The sequence below is a fragment of the Lepeophtheirus salmonis genome, chromosome 5 (genome assembly GCF_016086655.4).
Source record: "Lepeophtheirus salmonis chromosome 5, UVic_Lsal_1.4, whole genome shotgun sequence".
NCBI classification, from domain to species: Eukaryota; Metazoa; Arthropoda; class Copepoda; order Siphonostomatoida; family Caligidae; genus Lepeophtheirus; species Lepeophtheirus salmonis.
In genome coordinates, this window is record NC_052135.2 from 48,117,107 (window position 1) to 48,139,927 (window position 22,821).

Sequence of the window (22,821 nt, forward strand, 5' to 3'; positions counted from 1 at the left end):
TATTTAACGAGGAGAAAAGTGATATGTTGCTAAAATAATTCTATTGATCTCTGTCTGATCTTCTTACCTTAATTTGGATCCTCCTTTCTGTGGGTGTGGCGTATTTCTTACAAAAATATTTATCGTCACACAGACTATTTTTTCAAAGCCTTAGTTTATTTGAGAGGTTCTTGAACATCATTGGTAATATTTTGTAGTGATTTCTTCGTCATCCAGCTGCTATCAAAAACCTTTATTATTCTTAAGTCACTTATAATAAGTGAAGTGTCATTGCTGATAGTTAATAATTGAGTTATATTATTATGAATCGTTCATAATTTGATATTGAATAATAAAGTCTATACAGAGACTATACATTTCTTAAAGACTGTTGAACGTTTGAATTTTTTAACTTAGAGGATAGTAGAGTTTATTGTGATTTTAACATAATTTGTCAAGCAAGGTTGAAGATAGGTTAATTAGATAGTCATGAATTTGAATGTTCTGGAGTGCCAGAGGTGTTATCTTTTAAAAACCAGGCATTTGACACTGAAAGAAAGAAAGCCACACTTTTTAATTGCCGTTATAAATTAATTACGAACCACTATATGTATGCATCTAGAGATTGCAACTCACAAGATAAGCTCCTTTAATCATACATATGTACTTCGTAAGTTAAACATGACAATGGCCCTTGATATCCTCATTTAGTTAATTATTTATAAAGATGATAGTGCTTGTCGCAAATAAAAAAGAGTGAAACATTATTATCAAACCGGTCATTACTGCTTTTTTTTTCTCAAGTAATTCATTTTTTTTAAATGTTCTGTTGAAAAGGAAGCATACAACTTCCTTATTACCTAGATGTGAAAAATCCTATCAGAAATTGTAATTCTGAAGAATGAATATTTCTCTATCGCGCTCTTTTTTTATTTTTTGCAACAAGTTTATTCTCATTTGATTCACAAATTATAAGTAGTACTTCTGCTGTCTAATCGCATTTACTACTCTGATAATTATTTTTAGAATTACAATCAACATTATATGCTACTTTCTTTGAATCGGCCATTTTATCAAATAATCAAAAACAAGCTTCTAGACGACAACTTCATTATATTTATTTCCCTACTTTGAATTACTTTCACATCGTTGACCTTAATTAAGTATTATTATTATATAGGCAAATCAAGCAAAGTGAAGAGAGCTTTGTTCTATCATTCATAAACTGTTGCATATTTTTTTACGTACTTTCTTTGAAACAAATAATATACATACATGTTGTTCCTATATGTGCAATTTACGTAAAACCATTTAAATGTATTTATTTATTATAGCAATGTTTTTGTTATACAAATATATTAATTTGAATTTTTTTCCCCATTTTCTTATCATATATTATCATAAAAATCATCCATGTATCCATGGCAAGTTAAAAAACAAACAACCAGTTATTATTTTTGAATAATATAACATTTCATAGAAATTAAATATTTTTAGATATCCCATTCGTGTTTATATTTATACAGCAATACTCCAAACAAGAGAACAAGTGAAGTTCCGCATTAGGAAAGCTGTTTTCTGTAGAACTACTTGAAAAATTACATTTGGTATCAGTGGCAAAGTGCACAATTTTCACAGATGAGGCCATTTATAATTTTTAGCGTCCTGACGCTACAGATCTACAAGTCTTTTTTTTTTAATTAGCAATTTGTGAGGGGAATTTTGAACCTTGCATTTTTTGGGAAATACAAATCAGATCTTTTTTCTTTTTGGCGTCCCTCAGACTATGGTTCCTACTTCAAAGAATGTTTTGATGTCTCTAAGCGACTGAATTTGTATTAGCATTTTAAATTGTCGCCCTTAAAATATTCATCATATAGGCCATGAAAATCCCTCCCACTGGGTACAACAAAGGAGTGGGTACAATTCGTCTTTAATTTGGTTGGTCCCCAATCTCTCAACACCTTGTAAATTTTTCTCCTGTCATCCTACAGTTTTAAGTAAAACCCCTATGAAAAATTTCTACAGACGCCTCTCAACGAAATCCAGATAAAAACGGGGTATTGCAATATACTTTTAAAAAATAAAATTTGATAAAAATTATGCGCAAGGTTAATTATATTGATTATCTACCGATAAGTTATTTAATAAACATGGTATTTATGTAGGCACAAGCTAGGGTTTCTCATTTACGGGAAACACATTTTTAAATAAGGGGATCCTGGTACTAAATAATAAATACTATGAAATTGAAGTATTTATTTTTATTTTTTAGAAATAAACTTTAAGGATGTCCTACCCATATATTCTCAATTCGCGTGTTCTTCATTTTATCATGATCACTAATTGTGCGTGGGATGCTTTTTAGAGACCACGGATCCTGTTCTTTTAAAATTCTATGATTCGATCCGCAAAAAAATATATTTGAATAGTAAGTTATGAACAAACTAACATTCGTTAAATTATATATAGATTAAACTAAACTGATATTATGAAATTATTAAAATCCCTAGAGAGAACCCCTAGCTGATACCGAACAACAAAGGGGGAGGGGCAAAGCAACCCTACTAAGAAAAATATTGTGTTTTTTTTAGAATTACAATTAATTGGTGGCCCCTCCACTTTCAAAAACGGTGAACAGGGACTACTAAGTACATACATCGAGTAACTAGCTACTCCCACTTTAACCTCAATATTACCCCCCTCCCTTTAATTATATTATTTCCTTTTGTAGTTATAATAATATTATGTTCATATAAACATGTAAATATATAACATTTTATTATTAAACTAAATACCTACTTTTGAGTTTGTAAAAATAAACAAAAAACTAACAAGAGAAACTAAAAAAAAAGCAAGCAAACTTTTGTATAAAGTTTATAAGGACTAGAGATTTTAATTTGAACAAATAGAGAAGAGACTGTTTGTACAGGAATTAGATTAAATTATTTTGACAATTAAGATTAACTAGCCATCGTCTATTGATCCCTCCCAAATAAATATATTAACTGTTTAAATAAACAATAGGTACAATTTGGATTATTTTATTATCGTCTTTTAATGAGTATTTATATAAATCCAACTTTAATATTTTAGACTGAATCCCTCCAAACTAATTATAGGGGTGACCAGGGACGGTTTATGCAGTACTTTGTTCTTGAGCATCAAAAAAGTTACAACCATAAATTTACATTAGAACTATAATATATAATGCAAATTATTTTTGTGGCAAAAAAGGAATAATATTTGTCAACTTTTCTTTGAGATATTGGATCAAAACTGTTTTTGAGAGTAGAAGTAGTCATTTTAAGGTTAGTTTTTTTGTTTTTTTTATATAATCCAGCCTGTTTTTATTATTTTTGATGTGACTCTTATCCCATGAAGCATTTATTATTTTGATGTCCCTTGATATACATTTATTAAAATTCAAAACTCACTCAGTGAGAAGAAATTTGAGATATTGTAAAAACTCTCAGTACAAAGGGGACAGTTGCAACAAGTGCTACAATTTTCCTAGTATAGTTTATTCTTCTTTATTTTTTTAATATACCTAATTACACTTCACACACAACAGGGCATGTTTTTTAGCCATAATAGTGCTTTGAAGAGTTTTTGAGATTGAACTTGTCCGATCTATGATATAAATAAACCTTAATACATTTAAATTTAATAATTCAATATGATAAAAAGTCTAGTTATTTGTTCATCAAAAAATATTATTAGTCTTAATATTTAACTGTTGCAACCGTCCCTGGCTTTGGGGTAAGCTACAACATTTGATGAGTCGCATTCAAATGCAATTTCTGGGGGGGAAATATTGACTGGTATAATCTCTAAATAGTTTCAAGCATTAGCAAACATTTGTAGCTATCTTCTGTAAAGTATTGATGTTTCTGAGTAAAACCTACTTTGAGTAATTGAGCCAAAAGCAATTTATTTTTTTTACAACTGCCTTGGTCTACCCTACTACTAAAATTGAATATTATATAAGATATATTTTTGTTGGTTTGTCTAATTGTTGTGGAGTTGTTCGGACAGTGCTATAATAAATAATCGGGGTTAGCAAGGAAAGGATACTGGGTCACGATGATATCCCTAACAATACAATCATTATATTTATGTTAAATTCATTTATAACTATTGGTGCACTTTGCCCATTAACTTTTTTAATTTTTTATAGGGCAGGCCAGGGGCAGTTGCAACAATCCCCTTTTTTCGATCATGTAAATAATTAAAACCATAAAATTAACATATATGTTGTGTTAAAATTTGGGGAGTCTAACTCAAAGCAGTTCGGAGTCATTGAGTCTAAATTAAAAGTTTTACCAACTGTGCTTGGTCTTCCCTAGTATTTTTTTTTTTTAATAATCTGATTTTGACTATGATCTGTTCAATGAGTCAGATATTATTAATTATTATATAAAATACAATATGTAGATTGTATCATCATAAGTCATAATATTATATGCATCTTTGTGTATATTTCTAAATATTATTATTATTTCATGAGATAACAAATTAATCACAATCACTAAACCACAGGTGCTAAATACAATTATCGGATTATTATTATTCAAGCAATGTGATTTACCCAGTGCAGGTGTACACTAGAAGATAATGTACATATTCACATACACCTTGAGAAACATAATAATTGTGTCAGGATTTTTTCCTCCTCTGACGTTATAAACAATAAATATCTCATATAAAAATCTACATATTTATTTATAGATCAAATCTAAATTGAGAACTTGATATGACAGCTCTACATGATATGAATTCTTCTTCTTTTTTTATACATAATTGATAAATGACTAATTACAAATACCTGCTAGGATTGTTGAGGCTCTTTCAGTAACGGTTGGCTAAATTATATGAGTACAAATGCTCCAGTCAACTATATGCATGTCCTTAACATCTGGATAAACTATTCACTTTTAAAATCATACAATCTCCCTATTAACATTACTGTTTTGATTGAATGAATTATTTTATTTTATCGTTTAGACAAAACTTGAATTTCTTAAGGCAGAGTAATTTATAGATAAAAAAGGTCATCAAGAGACATTATTCTCCAATACAAGTGAAATATGACAAATCCCGAAGGAACTGACAATATAACTATAATAATTATTCGACGATAATAATGGGGAATCTGTCTCCATGTTTCTGATTCTTCAAATATTAATTATTCTCTTTTACAATTGTTATTTAATGGAAGAATTATTGATTATTTATTTGCAAGGTTCTATTGACAAGGTCTGTCTATGTAGTGTCTATCCAGATGTTAAGTAATCTATGACAACATATATTAGAGGTAGACTAATTTAAAATTGGTGAGCCGATAAAATTGGCCAATTATAGGCAGTTTGAGAATAGTCTGTTAAATACAGTCATACCTTGATATATAAGTGCCCTAACATACGAGATTTTTGAGATACGAGCTGTATCCTGAGCAAAAATTTGCATCAACATACTTTGTTGAAAGGGATTTTGTCGAATTCTATTTTGCCAAAACGGACACATTGCTGAATGATCACTTTGCCTTATGGACAATTCCCCGTGGTAAAAGTATAATATTGGTTTTGAATTAGTTGTTAAATGTTTAAAAAAATCAACATGACAACTGTATTTTAAAAAACTAAATAATTGAAGAATCGATTACAAAATTATGATTAGATATGATTATCGTTTTTCATAGGAATATCCCCTTCGTAGTGTTGGGCCTGTTAAAAATGATATTGCCTGAGTCTTGATTGGTTTGAAAAAAATAAAAAGGTCATTACCTCCCCCCACCGCAGGATTAAGGATGTGAAAATTGTCTAAATCATCGTGAATGTAAATAAGAAAGAAAGTATACGTTGGTAACGTTGATAGACGATATATCTGGTGACCGATACAAAACAAAATACAAACTAATACGTTTGAATTTTCAAAATAGGAAGAAATAATTACTAATTATAGCACTAATATTTTGTAGGTAACTAACTTATAATTTTTTTAAAGGTATGCTTATGAGGATTTCGACAATTTTTGAAATATCTACTTATGACCCTGACAATCAATATGAGTCAAGAAATGTGTCATGAATTTTAAATATTTTCATTATTTTTTCAAAATTACTTTATCTTGTCAAAAAAAAACAAAGAATTTTAAATATTTTTATTATTTTTTCAAAATTACTTGATGATTTACTTATTGTCAAAAAAACACAAAAAAAAACAACAACTAATATTTGAATAAAATTTCAAGTATGGACACATCTGTTATTAATAAAATATAACGTCTTTGTGTTTTATACAATATAAAATATGATTATTTTAGAGTTTTGTCAGAGGAAACATTCTGGGATGTCTTAAAATCTTGGCGGATGAGCTGCTATCTCATGGCAATGAGTGAATCAGGGAACAATGAAATGAATTTAAGTGTTCCTTGAATGAATTATGTAATTATTTTACTGGGGTGTCAATGGATAACTTGAAATAGAAATTGACCGATCAATTAATTTTTACACTTCTCCTCCCCGAGAAATTGATATTGGCATTGGAATAAAAATGTCATAATATACTTTAAAATACCCTAATATGTTCTAAAAGGTCCTATTATGTCCAGAAGGATTTTTGTTTCTGGAGGGTTAGTCCAGGGTTGTTTTTTTTTTAAAGAAAGACAATTTTTTTTTTCAATAATTTTTATTCTTGTTCTTTTTTTTTTTAATTTTCATTTATTTAATTTGACATACAATTTGTATATTTTTATTGGGAGGAGAGAGGAATCTAGCTCATAAAATTAAATTATAACAATTGCATACATATTATAATTTGTTTTAAGGGTGAAGAGGGGGGAGGGGTACTAAGACTTCATTGCCCCTTTGGAAGCCCGTGGTACAGATCTACAAAATAGAAATTTGAGTCAAATAGGGTTGATGATATGTTTTTTAAACTGTGGAGAAGGCATTCTGGAAATGTAATGTAATTTTTCACAGATAAATGAAAGTTCAGTAGATATGTAGATAAAAGTTATAACTAACAGCTCTGTAAGTGTAAAATAGTCACCGGGCAGAAGTGAGTATAATTAAAAGGCTCTTGAATTTCTGCCTCTGAACATTTTTAGCAATTGAATATAAGACAAAATGGGGTTTCTTTTTGAATGAAGCTCATTTAACTTACAATTAGTGTGTGTTACTTGTAAGATTGAAAACTATGCAAGCTTTAAAAAAGATCACATCATTCGGCAATTTCAAATCAGCTATAACCTAGCATCAAGGTTCTGAAATATATCAAAAAATGTATTTAGCTACCGTTATTAACAATCTTTCCATCCTCATAGAACATGAATGGGACCAACCGGGACTGGGATATCAATGACAGTACTTTTAATAAAATTCAGGTAAAAAATATGGATACATACTATATGGAAAATTCATAAATGGCAATATTTTTTTTTTAGTCATGGGATGATTGGGTGGACTGGCCTGATGGTCATTGTAGATATGTATATCACCAAAATTGTGAAGAAGCTAAGAAACATTCATCAGGTTGGGCAATGAGAAATACAAATAATCACAATGTCAACATTTTAAAGAAGTCATGTCTTGGCGTTTTAGTATGTTCCAAAAGGTGTGTTCAGAAAAATGGAAAAGCTGTATCAATTAGACCTGCTATCTGTGACAAAGCTCGAAAGAAACAGCAAGGTACACAAATTCATTATTTTTTTAAAAATAGGCACAAGTATATTTGTAATTGTGTCCATTATAGGAAAACTATGTCCAAACTCAGTATGTGATGGAATTCTTGAAATTCAGCCTTGTAGAGGTCATTGTGGATATCCTGTAACTCACTTTTGGAGACACGTTTCTGATTTTGGGATACTTTTTCAGGTATAAATTTAAAGTATTAAATTTATGTACATTAGAGAGATTTGATTTTCAACTTTTTTCAAATTTCGATTACGGCTAGAGCGCCAAAGTTGTCATATGGTTTGAAAATGGCCTATAAAAAATTGCATTATGGTAGTCTTTAGGTCACACATCTCCTTCAAATAATAAAAAAAGGCAAAAACTCCTTACTTAGTCAATATAGATACTATGATGAAATTTCTAGTTATATTGCAATAAATAATTTTGATTTACATTTTTTTAAATCTATAAAAAGTTGTTTTTTTCTCTAAAATTATCCTATAGCGTGGTCATAACTCATAAGTCATGAGAAGTCCGAGATAATACTTTTAATATTTACAATGGGTTACAAAAAAAAAATCAAAGCCCGGAATAGTAACTTTTTTAGATACTTTCGGTACCCGACCTTAATTATTTCTAAATTATGATTGAGAACCGAAAACATTTTCTGGGAATCCCTCTTTTTCATATCTCTAGAATTTATTTGTAGAGAAAATACAAAATGTAAATAGATCGATATACGAAATTTTGTTCCAATTCAGATACAATTTATTTTATCAAATACTCAATTATTTGACGTTTGAGTCATACGAGTACATAGGTAGTAAAAGTAGTCAAAGGCTGTAATAAAAATAAGGGCCTTTTTAAGTAAATCATCTGTCAATAATATGTTCCTAAATTGTGGCCTAGAACCGAAAATGCTATATTTTTACCAATAATTTACAGAAAGAGAATATGTCAAATGAAAAATGTTCGGGTTCCAAAATTTTAATTGACTTTAGATGGAATTTTTTTGATTAGCTATCGAATTAATTGACCTTCGAGTCATTGTGCCATTGTATATGGGATTAGAAGAGAAATTGCCTATTAAACAATCAAATAGTGTTAACATAATTAAGTAATTTCATGAGATGGAAAAATTTCATATTGATTTCAATTAGTTAGTATGCAGTTTATACATTTTTTTATATTCCTGAAAGAAATGTAGCCTGAATAATTTATTTATATTGTAGGCAAAAGGCTATCACGATCATAGTCGACCAGCATCCAAATCAATTACACAGTTAAAAATTAAAAACGGATTGAAGAAAGCTGCAGGCTTACAGTCAAATAGTTTTAAACAGAAAAAAATGATTAAGATGGAAGAAAATAATGTACAACCTATTATACAAAGCAGTAGTGATACCTTAATCCGCTATGATAGTCACTATGACGTGGATAAACACCATTGTTTCGATTCAAAGGTGAAGGTAATAGAGTTGGCCCTACAGAAATTATCATTAGACTATCCCGTTTTGTGTTAATAATTTATCTCCCTGCATATATATCTTTTCTGCTAGGGAAATCAAAAAAAGGATGGGCAATGTTTGAGGCCTCTCAGACCATTTTAATTTGAGAAAATGGGATTTTTGCTTCGAAATTTGTATAAATACTAAATGTACAATTTTTGACTCACATCATCATGTTTGGAAAAAAGTAGAACAGACTGAAAAATGACCAACTTCGACCCAAAAACCCCACTTTTTAATATTAAGATGGGTTTAGGGGCCTCAAACTAGATTGTTCCTAGGAAAAAAAATCTTTATACTGGGAAAACACAGACTATTAACTCAAAAACGGGAAATGTACATAATATTAATATATTTCTATATCAGAAAATGGACTATCAAAACGATTTTCGAACCTACTTTTGGTCCTCTGATGGTATTCAGGAACAAAGGAGGGGATATGAACCCTGTAAGATGAAATTATAATAGATATTTATTTGTATATATCTAAATGTAATGTTTCATATCTTATCTTATTTTCGTATAGTTTATCCAACTTGTGATCCAATAAATTCATCTTGTTCTGCGGAAAATATAGTTTACGATTCTTCATCCTTGATACCTGTAACATCATGGGACTCACCATCATCTCGTCTTAATATAGACTCAAAACAAGTTTCTAATGAACACAGTTTACAATCTCAGCATCAATTAGAACAACATGATGACCCACAACACTTTGTTCATCATCACCATCACCAAATGTGGTCAAACGAAAAAGAATTTATATCTCATAATTATCAAGAAGATGATTCATCCTCCTATCATTATATCCCTTCTTTTGATCTGAGTAATCCAAGTGATATTTTTCAATTAGAAAAATCAATTGAATATGATTATAATATACCCTATGATTATAACAGTGATTGCACTAATTTAACAAATAATCACGATGAATATGTAAATGAAAAATATGATTCTTCATTATATTATAACATGTATTGATTTTAACGTACTATATAAATATGTCTGATTTGACAAAAATCAAAAAAAAAAAAAAAATTGTTATATGCAAATTAACGATGTTTTTTTTCTTCAAAAAGACTGTTGTTAACTTATTATAGTTATTACAGTAATATCTTCTGGAACATTTCTATAATTTATTTATTTGAGTATAGAATAAATTAACAAATGTATACTGGCATTAATTATATAAAGTAATTGAAAATAGGGATAAAGTAGTCAATGAAATGTATTTGTACAATTCTCCTGAAGGATACGAGTTACTTTTTGAAAAATTATTTATTAAAATTTATATTATTAATAATTATGTATCATAAAAATGTTCAAGTTTAAATTTTAATGGTGTTACCTAGTTAAGATGAAAAGGTTTATAAAAACATTTGTATTGTATTTTTAATAAGAATAGAAACAATTTTGTATTATCACTCCATCACATTCGGCATTAAAATTTAAACTGTATTTTGTTCATTGTTGCCAGGTAAGTAGAAGCAAAATCGACTAGATTCAACTAGAGAACACAGGTTCCAGGACTTTTCAGCCCATGTGTTACATTGAAACAATTAATTTGAATGTAATCAATTTACACGCCCAAAATCGAACCTATCATTTTGATTTTATTCATGAAATTACTAAAAATCGGCCAAAATCAGCTAAACTATTCACCTATCACATAAATGATATTTTTTCAGTAATACAAGTCTTAAACTCCGCTAATTCTAGCCAGAAATAATCTAGACTTGCAGCAATTATCTTTTAACAGCTGTCGCTTTTCGGGATTATTTTTTCTTATCAATCTTATGATCAACGTATTTATTGAATTTGAACTGTCTCTTGTTTAACTGTGAACAATGATCAAGTTATTTAGTAATTCGGCCATAGTTGGGAAGAATTGATTCATAGAGAATATAAATTGATTTACTGTAGTCTTTAACTGATTTTGGGCCTTTTTTTTAGGGGGGTTCTTGTCGGAGAAAAGGGTGTGAGATACAATGAAGGAAACGACGTGTTAAAATCCTGGTTAAAATCAGTTATTTTAATCATGTTGTACACAAGTTGTAATTTCTGTATAAGTTATAACTTGTATAAACATATTGAACAAGTTAAAATTTATACTCCTTATTACAAATGATTTATTTACAACATATGTAATTTCAATTACCAATTATATATTGATGCTATCATTTAATTTTGATCTAATAGAAGAACATAGTTAATTTGTATTTGCGAGAAATATTACTGAGGCATTTGTACTTTATAATGTACCACATAATACTTATTTGTAAGTAATGTTCTTGTCAATAAGACAAAAAGTATATCATTAACTGATAAATACTTAAATTTAGATATAATTGCATTAATATATCGGCAATCCATTTATTATTCAATTGTAGCATAATTCTCATAAGAAGTATTATAAATTCTTTTTTTTAAATTATTCATCTCAATTTTGGGTTACTACTTGTACAATGTTATTATACAAGTTACAACTTGTATAAAATCGAAACTTGTACATCTTATAAAATGTAAATGTAATCTTTTTAGATAAACTGGATTCTTTTAATAAGCTAAACTAAAGTTTTACTCATTTATCATTTCTTAATTTCCATAACATAGTCAAAATATTCCATAGAGAATATCAATATGATCCTTTCGAATTTATCAAAATTTATGTTGTATCCTAACTTGGAAAAAAAAACACAAAAAAAATGAAGTTGGACGGATCTTTCCTATGAAGTATTTTAATTATTGGATTCTCAACCACACATCGTTCACAGTCCTAATATTATTCTATTTGGATATATTAATCACATGCCTTCTGATCCTTGCTTCAACTTAATGTTTTGTTCCAGAGATCTCGCCTCTTTGTGTCTCACTCAGTGGATTGCACCTCCGATAATTTAAGGATCCTTCATTGTGCATATGTTCATTCACATCAAGGTATTTGATAGTGATACTATGATCTTCTACAAAATCATCGTATACTTCTATAAGAAACATAGAGTTCTATAAAAAGACAAAATAATCGACTGAAAGACCTAACGAGGAACAACCTTACTTCACATCTGAAAAAATGTTGTTGCGTTAGAAGGGGCATTCATTGAAGCATGTGACTTCAAAAGATATATGTTCTAAAAAAACTTGTAACTTGTATTAGTGGAATGTAAAAGTTGCAATTTGTTGTATTTCACAACGTATTATTAAGATATAATATCAGCCATTTTAAATAAAAAAATATTAATTGAAATTATTATTTAACTTTCATCTATTGAAATTACTTATTTACGACTGAAAAAATCGTGGACATTTTGTCTATAAAAATAACTTTTTTTAATTACATTTAATTGAATTTCAATTATTGTATTATATTCATCACAACTACTATAAATTCTTCATTAATTTAAAATTACACATTTCAAAATTTGGTTACAACTTTTATAGTTTACACGACAAATTCATAAGTTACCATATCTAACTTATATAGATAATATTATTCTTCTTATTCTGATAAACTTTATCTATACGACCTATAAATACTATTAATACCTAAATTACTTTAAAAAATTGAATACCCTTATAATGGATAATATTGTTTTCCTGCAAGAATTTAATTTAATTTGTACCCATAAAGGAACTTATTTTTAGTTTTGAATTTAATCGTATTTTTATACGTGTTTTCAAACATTTTAGTTTCCCCAATTATAGTAAGACTTAGTGATCATTTTGCTAAAAAATTATTTTCTAGCAATACTTAATTGGAAATTAATTAAACATAAATAATATTTCCAATAAATTTATTAAATCAAGATTATTGAACCATTTTAATAGCTGTAAAGTCATAATCTATTTTTCTATAGATAATAACAACAAGTTATTTTTCTTATAATTGGTTTAATTAATAATATCATTGATTAAAACATAGCAAATGATTCGTTCATGCGAAATTAAACACCTTTTTTCATTTACAAAATTAATTCAATTTATTTGTGCGCCAAATTCCTTATCGTAATATAAGAATAAAAATATATATTTTTTCATAATTATAATAAAGTAAAAATAACAAAATTCGGTGACTTTAGTACAATAAATGTGGTAAAACAAATAAAAACAGTTCAAAACAACGTATTATTATCAGAATCGTGAAAAACTGAAAAAAAAAAAAAAAAAAAAAAATGACAATACCAATAGGAAAACTAAAGGTTCATTAAGGATGACTGATTTACAGAAATAAATTAGTTATCTTTTTTGTGACGTATCTGAATAACCCAAAGTCTGAATGCATAACGTAGCCATAACAAGAAAAGATCTCTCAACATCTGAATGGAAGCTGAGACAGGGTCTAATTTCGATCCATCAATCTCTTCCCAATTAACAGCCACCTCTGTTATATTTAATCCAATGGCCTCAGCAATTTTAATCAACTCAACATCAAATGCCCATCTTTCAATATGTAGGTTATGAAAGAGGATTATAGCACAATCACGATTCATTAGCTTAAAACCACACTGGGTATCCAACACGGATTTAGATCCAAATAACCAAACACAAAAGTGAAACCCTTTCATGAGAACGGTTCTGAATGCAGAGCGTGCAGCAATACTATCCGTTTCAAGATGTGCTCTAGAACCACAAATTAAATCTCCCTTTTCGCTTTTCATGCTTGCTTCTAGTTTTTCAAGGTCTGAAAACTTTGTAGCGCCATCCGCATCCACAAATAATATATTTCTACCCCGAGCCCGTAAGACCCCCATTCGTACAGCCCCTCCTTTTCCTCGATTTTTTTGGAGGGTAAGAACTCTGAATTTATCAGATCCCATGGTTTTTGCTCGAGAAAGTGCGACTTCCGTAGTTTTATCTTTGGAGCCGTCATCGACTACAATGATCTCATAGGATATATCCTTTCTTTCCTCCAGATATTTGATGGATTCGTCCAACATAGGAGGTAAACGCGATTCCTCATTATAGGCTGGTATAACAACGGACAAGTCTTTCGAAGGATCATCGTTAATTGAGGGAAACTTCTTCTTTTTTTCTATAAAGATCAGCACATTAGGTGATGGAAATCAATATTAAAAATAAAGACTAACCTTCGATCATACAGTAAAACGTGTCTTCTCCAGGAAAGCATTGTATTTGAGGGTCTTGGATTGTGGTAAACACAACATAGGCTGCAAACATCCCCAAGCCCATCAATGCCAAAAGAATGCATATCAAAGTGAATTCGATGAACGACATTAATCAACGGTCGAAGACAAAAAATATATATTATTATTGATAAAATCAAATGTGTGAATAAAACGGCGATATATTCAATTCAGCAAAAAACCATCATCATTAATGAAAACATCATCACAATTGTACTTAAAAATAATAACAGTGAAGAAGTTGATGATGAACTACAGTTATGACGTCACTTTCCTTTTTTAACCAATCCTGGCCCAGTTCATATTATTAATTCATTATTATTTGTTTTTTATATATATGTTCGTCATCACAGCCGGTGACCACTGGCCAGGGACACGTATATTTAATTTGATTTAATATACTATCAACTTTGCATATTATAATATGATATTATTAATAAAATTTCGTGATTTTGTAGATTTATTTGTCATTTATTTATAAGTCATAAGTTCATAACTCATAAATTCATGTGTTTTTACAATATCTACATATAGAGCGTTTTCATACGACGTTAGTATTGTTGATACGATATATTTGCCATTTAGGGGCCTAATAAATGAAGTTTTAATTTCATAAGAATACAAACCCTTGTGTAATTAATATTAAGGAACCTAGTGTACTAATTAACGTAAAAAAGGGACAACAAATAAAAGGAACTAACTTTATACAAATATATCTCTATCTAATCCTTATTTTTATTTTTTATCATATATCTTAATCTATAGTGTATTAAAAATAGGGTTTTTATTAAATCGTTATGCAATATTTCCATATTATAAATAAAAGTTAACCATTACAATGAAAAAAATAATATATTTTTCTCTAATTATCCTACTTTTTTGTACCTAATTGATCCAAAAAGTAAATTGTGCAATATTAGACATTTCATAGAAATTTTCAGTACACATCACTTTGATTATATTTAAATATCGCTGGAGGCTGTTTATCATTGGCATAAGTTTTATTTATTTATTCTTAAAGCCATTTGATGGACAATAATAAAGATTTATTAGAAATTTATCACTTCTATGTAATAAAAGTATCAACTTCGAGACCCGAAGATAGCGTGCTCTTGATGATGCAGTTTATTTAAATTATTATATTATATATTGCCATTATTAGGGTAGTCAAAAGTCGGTTATCAATTGCCTCTCGATTAAGGTGTCCCATTACATTTGAATTAATTTTTCGAAATGCATACCCTCCACTATTTTATTTGATCTCAGCTACTCAATTATAATTTTTTTTTCTCTAAAACAACGATAACAGGTGTGACGAGAGCTTAAAGTCAATTTAATGACTTGAGGGTGGACTGATAAATTTACATTCAAATAAAGATTACATCAAAAGTACTTCCTATAAATGTATTTTAACTCGTTTCACTATTAGTAAATAGATGCATGTCTGTTGTGTAAAACGTTAGTATTTCTAATTTGAAGTATCTCCCAGTAATTCAGTAAAGCGTGTTTCAACTTTTCCCGGTCCACCATACTCTATACAGAGTAATCATATTGAGTGTATCTTACAGAATTCATAAATAATAGGACTCTATTTCATATATTAGGATTATTTTTACTTCATAACGCATTAAATTAATGTTTTTGGATATATTTTCTTTTAAGAATATATATTTTACATTCAAGATATATCTTCTGGTGTTCATGAACGCAGCGTAGTAGAAATGGCTTTTGTTCCTCATCCGCTGTAATTAAACCATTGAAGTTTTTCGTAAACTATTGAAGTATATCTCAGGCGTAACATTAACTGTTCTAAGCATTGACAATTTTTTCAGGCTTCAATCCAAGCAGAATTACTATCACATAAAGATGGAGCTTCACGAAGAAAATAATTTTCAATTTTGAAACGGGAAAACAGTATCATACTTTTGACCAATATGAAGTAAGATATTTAAAAAAAAAATCTGAAATCAGTTTTCATATAATGATATACGAGTTGTTAAAAAGACAATTAATAAAGTTATCACTAGATTTTAAAACATTTACAACCAAACCAAGAAATATCAAATGATCGATTCGATGCTACATATCTTCTGCCATATCCTGAGATATTTTCATTATTCAAATTTACGACCATTTTTTCTTTAGCTTCTTGATCGACATCATCATTGAAGAATGAAAGGGCAGCATCTTCATCAGTCAAATAACGTTAATGATGAATAAGTTTCTTCCGGGTAGCTTTTGATATTCTTTTGTCTATTTTTCCGTAAGCTTCCAATGGGGTTAACAAGCATAAATCATTATATGGTGCTTTGACTGCTAAAATACATTGGAGGCAAGACTTAACGTATATTGTTACAATCAATAAACATATATCCAATAACGCTATTTTATCTTCTTTATTTATTTTAAGCTGCTAACTTAATAAGAATAATTTCAGAGAGTATAATTGCTCTGGCCATCCAACGATCTTGGTGCATGGCACCGGGAGATCTATTTTTATCATTGTCTTCGCCTAAAATAGAATACATAGCTCTTTAAGCTCCATGTAATCATCTCCCACAATTTCTTTTGCGAGAATATTCTAATAAATCTTCAATTTCCGAAAGTGATAAGTTACTTTGTACTAATGATTGTAAGGAGTCTATTTTTTAAGGAATCTATATTTTTCCAATAATCTTTTAATTTTTGAAAGAAAGGAATATTTGGACTTGTTGGTACATTTTTGATTTTCACTTCGAAAACAATTTTTTAAATCAGTTCATGAAGATTACGACGACAAGTAAATGAAAACATTTATCTTTCAAATTTTTGCTCTAGCAGCATAACTGTAACATTAAGACGACCAGTATTTGAAGCTTTGGTATCTTAGCAGAGAACTTAGACATTTTCTTTGAGTTCCCAGTCTAGGATTGCTTTCCATATGTAAAGACAATCAGCAAACGTTCTTCTTTCATCTTCTAGTTATTCAAAGCAGGCAGTAATTTTCCATCCCAAAGTAAAGCTACAACATCTGGTACTTTGTCTTTAAAATCAATTTTTATGGCGTTCCTCGATTTTTTCTTTTGATCACTCCGTATTCTTTGGATAGAAGACTTACTAATAAGAAATTCATGAATATTCAACCCCAATGAATCAATAGTTGCTCCAAGAATAAAGACCTATATCTCTCATACTTAATTGACACTTATCTAATGCACCAACTAAGTTTTTTGTAATAAAATCTTTCTTTATCATTTTTCGGGTTATGATTTATTTGAAATTAGTTTGAACTTGTTAAGATATAAATCAGAAAAAAAATCAAACAGATTGCATATGATCTTGGAGCTCTTAGTCTGTAATTGCCCTTGAATTTAAATTCAAATAAGGTCACAATATTTCTCTTATTTTAAATTTAAAATGTATTATGTAAAACCTCACTGTCTTCAAAATATACTAAGACTTAATGGAATACTATTAGGATGAATAAAAATATATTTTGGGACACCCAACTCTCCATCAATTTCAAAAATAAAACTCTTTTACATAAATAAATATTAACATAATTACTAAATAAAGACTACAGATTTTAGCTCAACTTATTATAATATCATATCTCTAAGCTTGTAACCTTCCGATTACTTAATGTATTTATTTGATTTTTCACAATAAGTTGAGGTTTTGTGGTATTGTTTACATCGAAAACTTCCGCGGATTTTCGCTGTTGCTTGAAGCTTGTAAATCTTTCAGTGCAATAAAAATTATTTTATGTACTACATCACGCCGAAACTTGATCGAAACGACATTTTTATCTCGTCCATTTAGTTATAATAGCCGATTCTATTCAAAGAAACATGGCAAAAAAGAGAGCAATCATAGTAAGAGATGGATCAGAAAAAGAGAATGGAGTATCCAGAGATAAGAAGCCACGAATCGACAAATGTGTAATATGCCTATGGCCTAGGAACTCTGATCGTTGTTATCATAGACAGCGTGATTAAAATTCATCATTGAATCACGTTTCTTCTTTTATTTTTATTTAAATTTCAGTTTTTTTAATTTATATTTATATATACGAGTATATTACAATTAATATTAATAGTTTGTTGTAACTTTTTAAGGCTTTCAAAAGTGTTTTTAATTATGAAGATCGTTTGTATTTGTTCAATGATAATTTTTATTTTTAACAATATAATTTTATTCTTAATACGTCTGATTATTTTTATTATCATTGCCACTTTTCAATGTAGATTATAATTATGTAGTTAGATTCGATGGATATGTTGATTTAAAACAAGTATGTACAACTGTGAAGATATTTCCATTTTGTAATAAACAACTTTTAACGAAAGTATGTACAATTTGTTAAATCTTTTTATACATTGTAATCAATATAAATTAACGAGGATCCTCCATTACAGTAACTTAGCTTGGAGTTACCATAATATGTACAGTATACATCCGGAACAAATTTTATCGTTAGCAGGGCCTGGGCAGCGATAAAATGCGAGCCTTTTATTCCCTTTATGTCTGCGTCGGCTTCTATTCTTTACGTTGAATGACAGGGTCTGGAGTAAGTGCCCAAAATACCCTACCCTAAACCCCGTTCCATTTCTAATTATAGCACTACTAGACGCGCATTGATACCAATATGTATGTAATTAGTGTTGTATCAAAATAGATTTGTCAGCATTTGCGATTTGAATTTTAAATATATTTTTACAGTTTTTTAGGTTCGTAGCAACTTTTGATATTGAAGGAGGGGGGAAAATCCGAAATTTATATTCAAATAAACTTGTTTCTTGGCAAAATTTAGTGATAATTTCTTAAATGTATTTGATATTTATACTTCATGTGAGTCGATCTAATCCAGTGAAAATATAATGGTAAGGTAAACAAATCCATTTTCTTCTAATGGTTTTATTCTGGGATGAATAATAACGACTTGCTTTATTTAAAAACCAAATATTATAGATACAAAAGTTACATATGGAATAAAGTCTCCAATTTCCAAGTTTGTGTCAAATTTTAAGTTTTGAAGCTCAAATCTGAGTCCAATCTCAAGTTTTTGTAGCTTAAGTACAAGTAATTTATAGTCAAAGTCTTACGTCAGTTTAGATAGGTTTCTAATTAAGTCACAAATGACATTCAATAGGTATATTGGAAATTTAATTTCGAATTAAGTATATAATTGCCTGTATTTTCAGTGGAAAAAAATTGCTTGGTATTAATTTGTTGAAGAGAGTCACGATTAGGATAGTGCCAACATAATTTGGTACCACTAGTAAACAAAATTTCATTTTTTTGCCTTTGGATTGATATGGTCTGTTCTTGATTTTTTTTTACCTAAAGAAACTTGAAATGAACCTCTTTAACCTGAAATTTCTGCTTTTGTGGACTACAAATTGTTTATCTTAAAGAAATATCAGAAATATTTTCTTAAATATGTAACATCAATATGATTTAGTGTTATTTTTCTCCTTGAAAGATCTAAATAAGAGAAAAAAATAAATATAAAATAAAGTTTGAGAAGTACAAAAATATAACAAACAATTGATCCTTTCTTTAGAAGTCTAATAAATTCCTCAGTTTTGATCAAAATTATAAAAACTAAAGTTTATCATAAAGTGAAGACATTCAACTTAAGAATATAAAAAAGGACACATTATAAATAATTAATATCATAAAAGTTATTCAAGATTTATTTTTTGAAAACATATTACTTTTTCTATTTAAACTAGAACAGCTTATTTATTGTTTTAAAAAATGTTTCTCTCTATATACCACAAAATCAAAAAAGATTATTATTATGTTTCTCGAAGTAAACGCAATCAGGAACCCACCATATCAATTTAAGGGTAAATAATTGATGAGTAGAATTATTATTAAGTCATTTGCTTATAATTAATTGATTCATTGGAACTTAACCTAACTTTATCAACGGATAAATAATAATTGCTTTTTAATGGATTTGAAGTTTACCTTTTTATTTTATTTATATATTTATAAAGCTAATAAGTTTTATTAATGGTATATGAAATGTAGGAAACAAAAGTAGAAATGTTTAGCTATAAAGGTTAGTTTTATGTTTTTCGAGGTAGAAGCAACCAGAAACACACAAACTCAATCCAAGTACAAAGATTTATTAACCATGTGTTACGAAGGTATATTTTGAAAGACCAATTGTATGAATTTTTGAAGAGAAATAAGGAAGATTCAGTAAAAATATAATTACTGATAATTCCACAAATTAATTATAAGAAGAAAAAAACCAAAGTATCTAATAAATAATTTTTTGTTTTGTTAATTAGAGTTAAATAAGTCGAATAACAATAACCGTTGATTTACACATAACATAAGCTTTAATGGGTACGGATAATTAATTAATTACATACAATGGAGATCGAGAGAGCCAGCCATTATTACATATAATAATAAGATACTTATATTTATTTATTTTTATATGATAATTATAATACAGACATAATGAAAAAGTTATAATAAATGCCCTGTTTTAAAATATAGATTTTATAAATAAACAAAAATAAGGTTTTGTATAAATAATGAATTAATTATCTATTTTAAGAGAAACAAATCTAAACCATGCAATAGCGATAATAATGCCTCAAAAATATATATATGTAAGAACTAAAAATGTGTTACAATATGAGTTATAATTATATAATTATGTGCGAACAATTCTTCCCTCATCTTCATTATTATTCCCATAATTATCAATCATGTTTTCTCATTCGTTTATTAATATGGAAGAGAGAACAAAAAAATAATATATATAATATAACATTTAATAAATTCAATGTTATAATTATTATTAAGCTAATAATTAATTAATAAAACATAATGATCCCGTATACATTAACAACTCTGATCAAACATTTAAAAGTTTTAAATCAAATGTGGAGGCGAAGCAAAGAAATAATAGAAAAATAATAATGAAACAATACATAATCCGGCATATAACTAATTAATTATAATTTATAAATACTCATTCTTTTTTACCATTCATGCAATTAATGACCTATCTTCTTCTACGCCTTCCTAAATTTTGTAACATATTATTATTTTGAAGTATCATTTGATTCCTGCTTCGGTTTCTCATTCGAAGATTCACTTGCTTCCTGAGCTTATTTCGTAAAACGTCGATGTTGTTAGAAATGGAGAGGGAGGGCCCTCGTTTCTGTGGAGGTGAATATTGAAGCATCATCGGTGTTCCAGATATAATTCCTTTTTGATAATCAGTCGCAAAGTAATCCTATAATTTAAAGTAGAATGTTGGGATTAATAAATAATTATTTAACGAATCTGTTATCTAGTAATATGATTTTCTGACGCAATTTTATGGAGATACTTAATTTTTTTTAAAAGCCCCCAAATTATGAAAAGGAAGACTATGATAATATAAATTTTATTATGTAAAAACATTTTCAAGACCCACCAAATTTTTTTGGTCTAAAAACCCGCCTGGTAATTGCTCTTTTTACATAATTATTCACATATTGATGGAAAGTCGGAAGATATAAACCTTCTAAGTAGTTATACCCAACCTTTTCAACACTGCCGAGCCTTATAGCATTTTTAAAATATTCTGCCGTATAAAATATGTTTTACTTATTATTTATGTAATATCTCGCGGAGCCCAATAGATCACCGGTTGGGAACCAATTCTTCAGTGAGACAGATTACATTATGCACATTGTACAGTGTCGGTTTCAGAGCATGCGAAGACCGATGAAAAATAGAGCTGCTGAGTTAAATTATTCATGCAATTTAAACATTTTGATCTTCTTAATCTCAAGGGCGAGGGCCCCTTACTTTGCACTTTAACAAATGCCTCTAAAAATTTATTGGGTCTACATGATAAAAAAATTAAATCAGGAAATGACCTATTATTACTTAGTAAAGAGGAATAAATGTTATGTCGGTTTTGTATATACTGATTGTGATGAAACAAAGACTTTTTTTAAGTATGCCATAGTGGATTTGTTTTCAGAATGTGTGGGTGGGGCTGTCATCGATGTACAGTGAGACAAAACGTGTTGTTGCTTGCACTTTATTTTCATATTAGTTTCCAGACAATATAGTATTAAAAATGCTACTGAGATTATATAGATAAACAAAAAATTGAGGTAATCGATCATGGGTCATCAAAATGATTTTAAGAGTAAAAAATATTTATTTTATCTTCTAGATGACATTTAGTCAATTAAGTATTTATATTTGATTCATTAACACAAAGCCTCTATCGACTAATGACTCATACATTTCAATTTGTAATAATAGTTAACAAATACATATTATGTGTAACATCCCATAGGTACTTTAAATTAAACAACATAACCCCTGACTTCATACACGTAGGCGTACAAACATCCACCCATGCTACACCTGTGCCTTTATGGCAAATATCCCCCCAATTTAAATATGTAAAGATTTTCAAATACTAGGAATCTGAGAGAGTCCTAAGATGAGGCCAGAATAGAAGATCTGATTGGTTGTGAAGAGAAAAACGTCATAAAGA

At 28.7% G+C, this 22,821-nt stretch overlaps 2 protein-coding genes and 1 long non-coding RNA gene across 4 annotated transcripts; 1 reads left to right on the forward strand and 2 right to left on the reverse strand.

Annotated features, from left to right (window-relative positions):
* The first annotated feature begins 136 nt into the window (after positions 1 to 136).
* LOC121117108 (uncharacterized) lies at positions 137 to 10,597 on the forward strand. 2 transcript variants are annotated; one of them, XM_071888740.1, is made up of 7 exons: positions 137 to 183; positions 7,306 to 7,365; positions 7,426 to 7,669; positions 7,734 to 7,855; positions 8,887 to 9,123; positions 9,529 to 9,610; positions 9,689 to 10,597. In XM_071888740.1, the coding sequence occupies exons 2-7, from the start codon at positions 7,309 to 7,311 to the stop codon at positions 10,144 to 10,146; spliced, it is 1,200 nt and encodes a 399-aa protein (XP_071744841.1). In that variant the 5' UTR covers positions 137 to 183; positions 7,306 to 7,308; the 3' UTR covers positions 10,147 to 10,597. The 2 variants fall into 2 exon arrangements, with proteins under 2 accessions (XP_071744841.1, XP_040567339.2); XM_040711405.2 differs by lacking the exon at positions 137 to 183 and adding an exon at positions 5,947 to 7,242 and having other exon boundaries at positions 9,689 to 10,284.
* Positions 10,598 to 13,115: 2,518 nt separating this feature from the next.
* Positions 13,116 to 15,555, reverse strand: wol (Dolichyl-phosphate beta-glucosyltransferase wollknaeuel). The gene is made up of 2 exons (XM_040712634.2): positions 14,250 to 15,555; positions 13,116 to 14,194 (listed from the first exon to the last, which is right to left on the reverse strand). Exons 1-2 carry the CDS (start codon positions 14,395 to 14,397, stop codon positions 13,395 to 13,397), a joined length of 948 nt encoding a protein of 315 aa, XP_040568568.1. The 5' UTR covers positions 14,398 to 15,555; the 3' UTR covers positions 13,116 to 13,394.
* A 5,070-nt stretch (positions 15,556 to 20,625) lies between these two features.
* LOC121118994 (uncharacterized) lies at positions 20,626 to 22,760 on the reverse strand. The gene is made up of 2 exons (XR_011780266.1): positions 22,197 to 22,760; positions 20,626 to 21,555 (listed from the first exon to the last, which is right to left on the reverse strand). It is a non-coding gene; the product is annotated as an uncharacterized lncRNA (long non-coding RNA).
* Between the last annotated feature and the right edge of the window lie 61 nt (positions 22,761 to 22,821).

Bases quoted from the DNA above. Each gene is read 5' to 3' on its own strand.
- LOC121117108 (XM_071888740.1), top strand. From the start codon at position 7,309: ATGAATGGGACCAACCGGGACTGGGATATCAATGACAGTACTTTTAAT. The intron at 7,670-7,733 runs GTACACAAATTC...TGTCCATTATAG, and splicing joins AGCTCGAAAGAAACAGCAAG to GAAAACTATGTCCAAACTCA. The intron at 9,611-9,688 runs GTAAGATGAAAT...ATTTTCGTATAG, and splicing joins AAGGAGGGGATATGAACCCT to TTTATCCAACTTGTGATCCA.
- wol (XM_040712634.2), bottom strand. From the start codon at position 14,397: ATGTCGTTCATCGAATTCACTTTGATATGCATTCTTTTGGCATTGATG. The intron at 14,195-14,249 runs GTTAGTCTTTAT...TGATCTTTATAG, and splicing joins GTTTTACTGTATGATCGAAG to AAAAAAAGAAGAAGTTTCCC.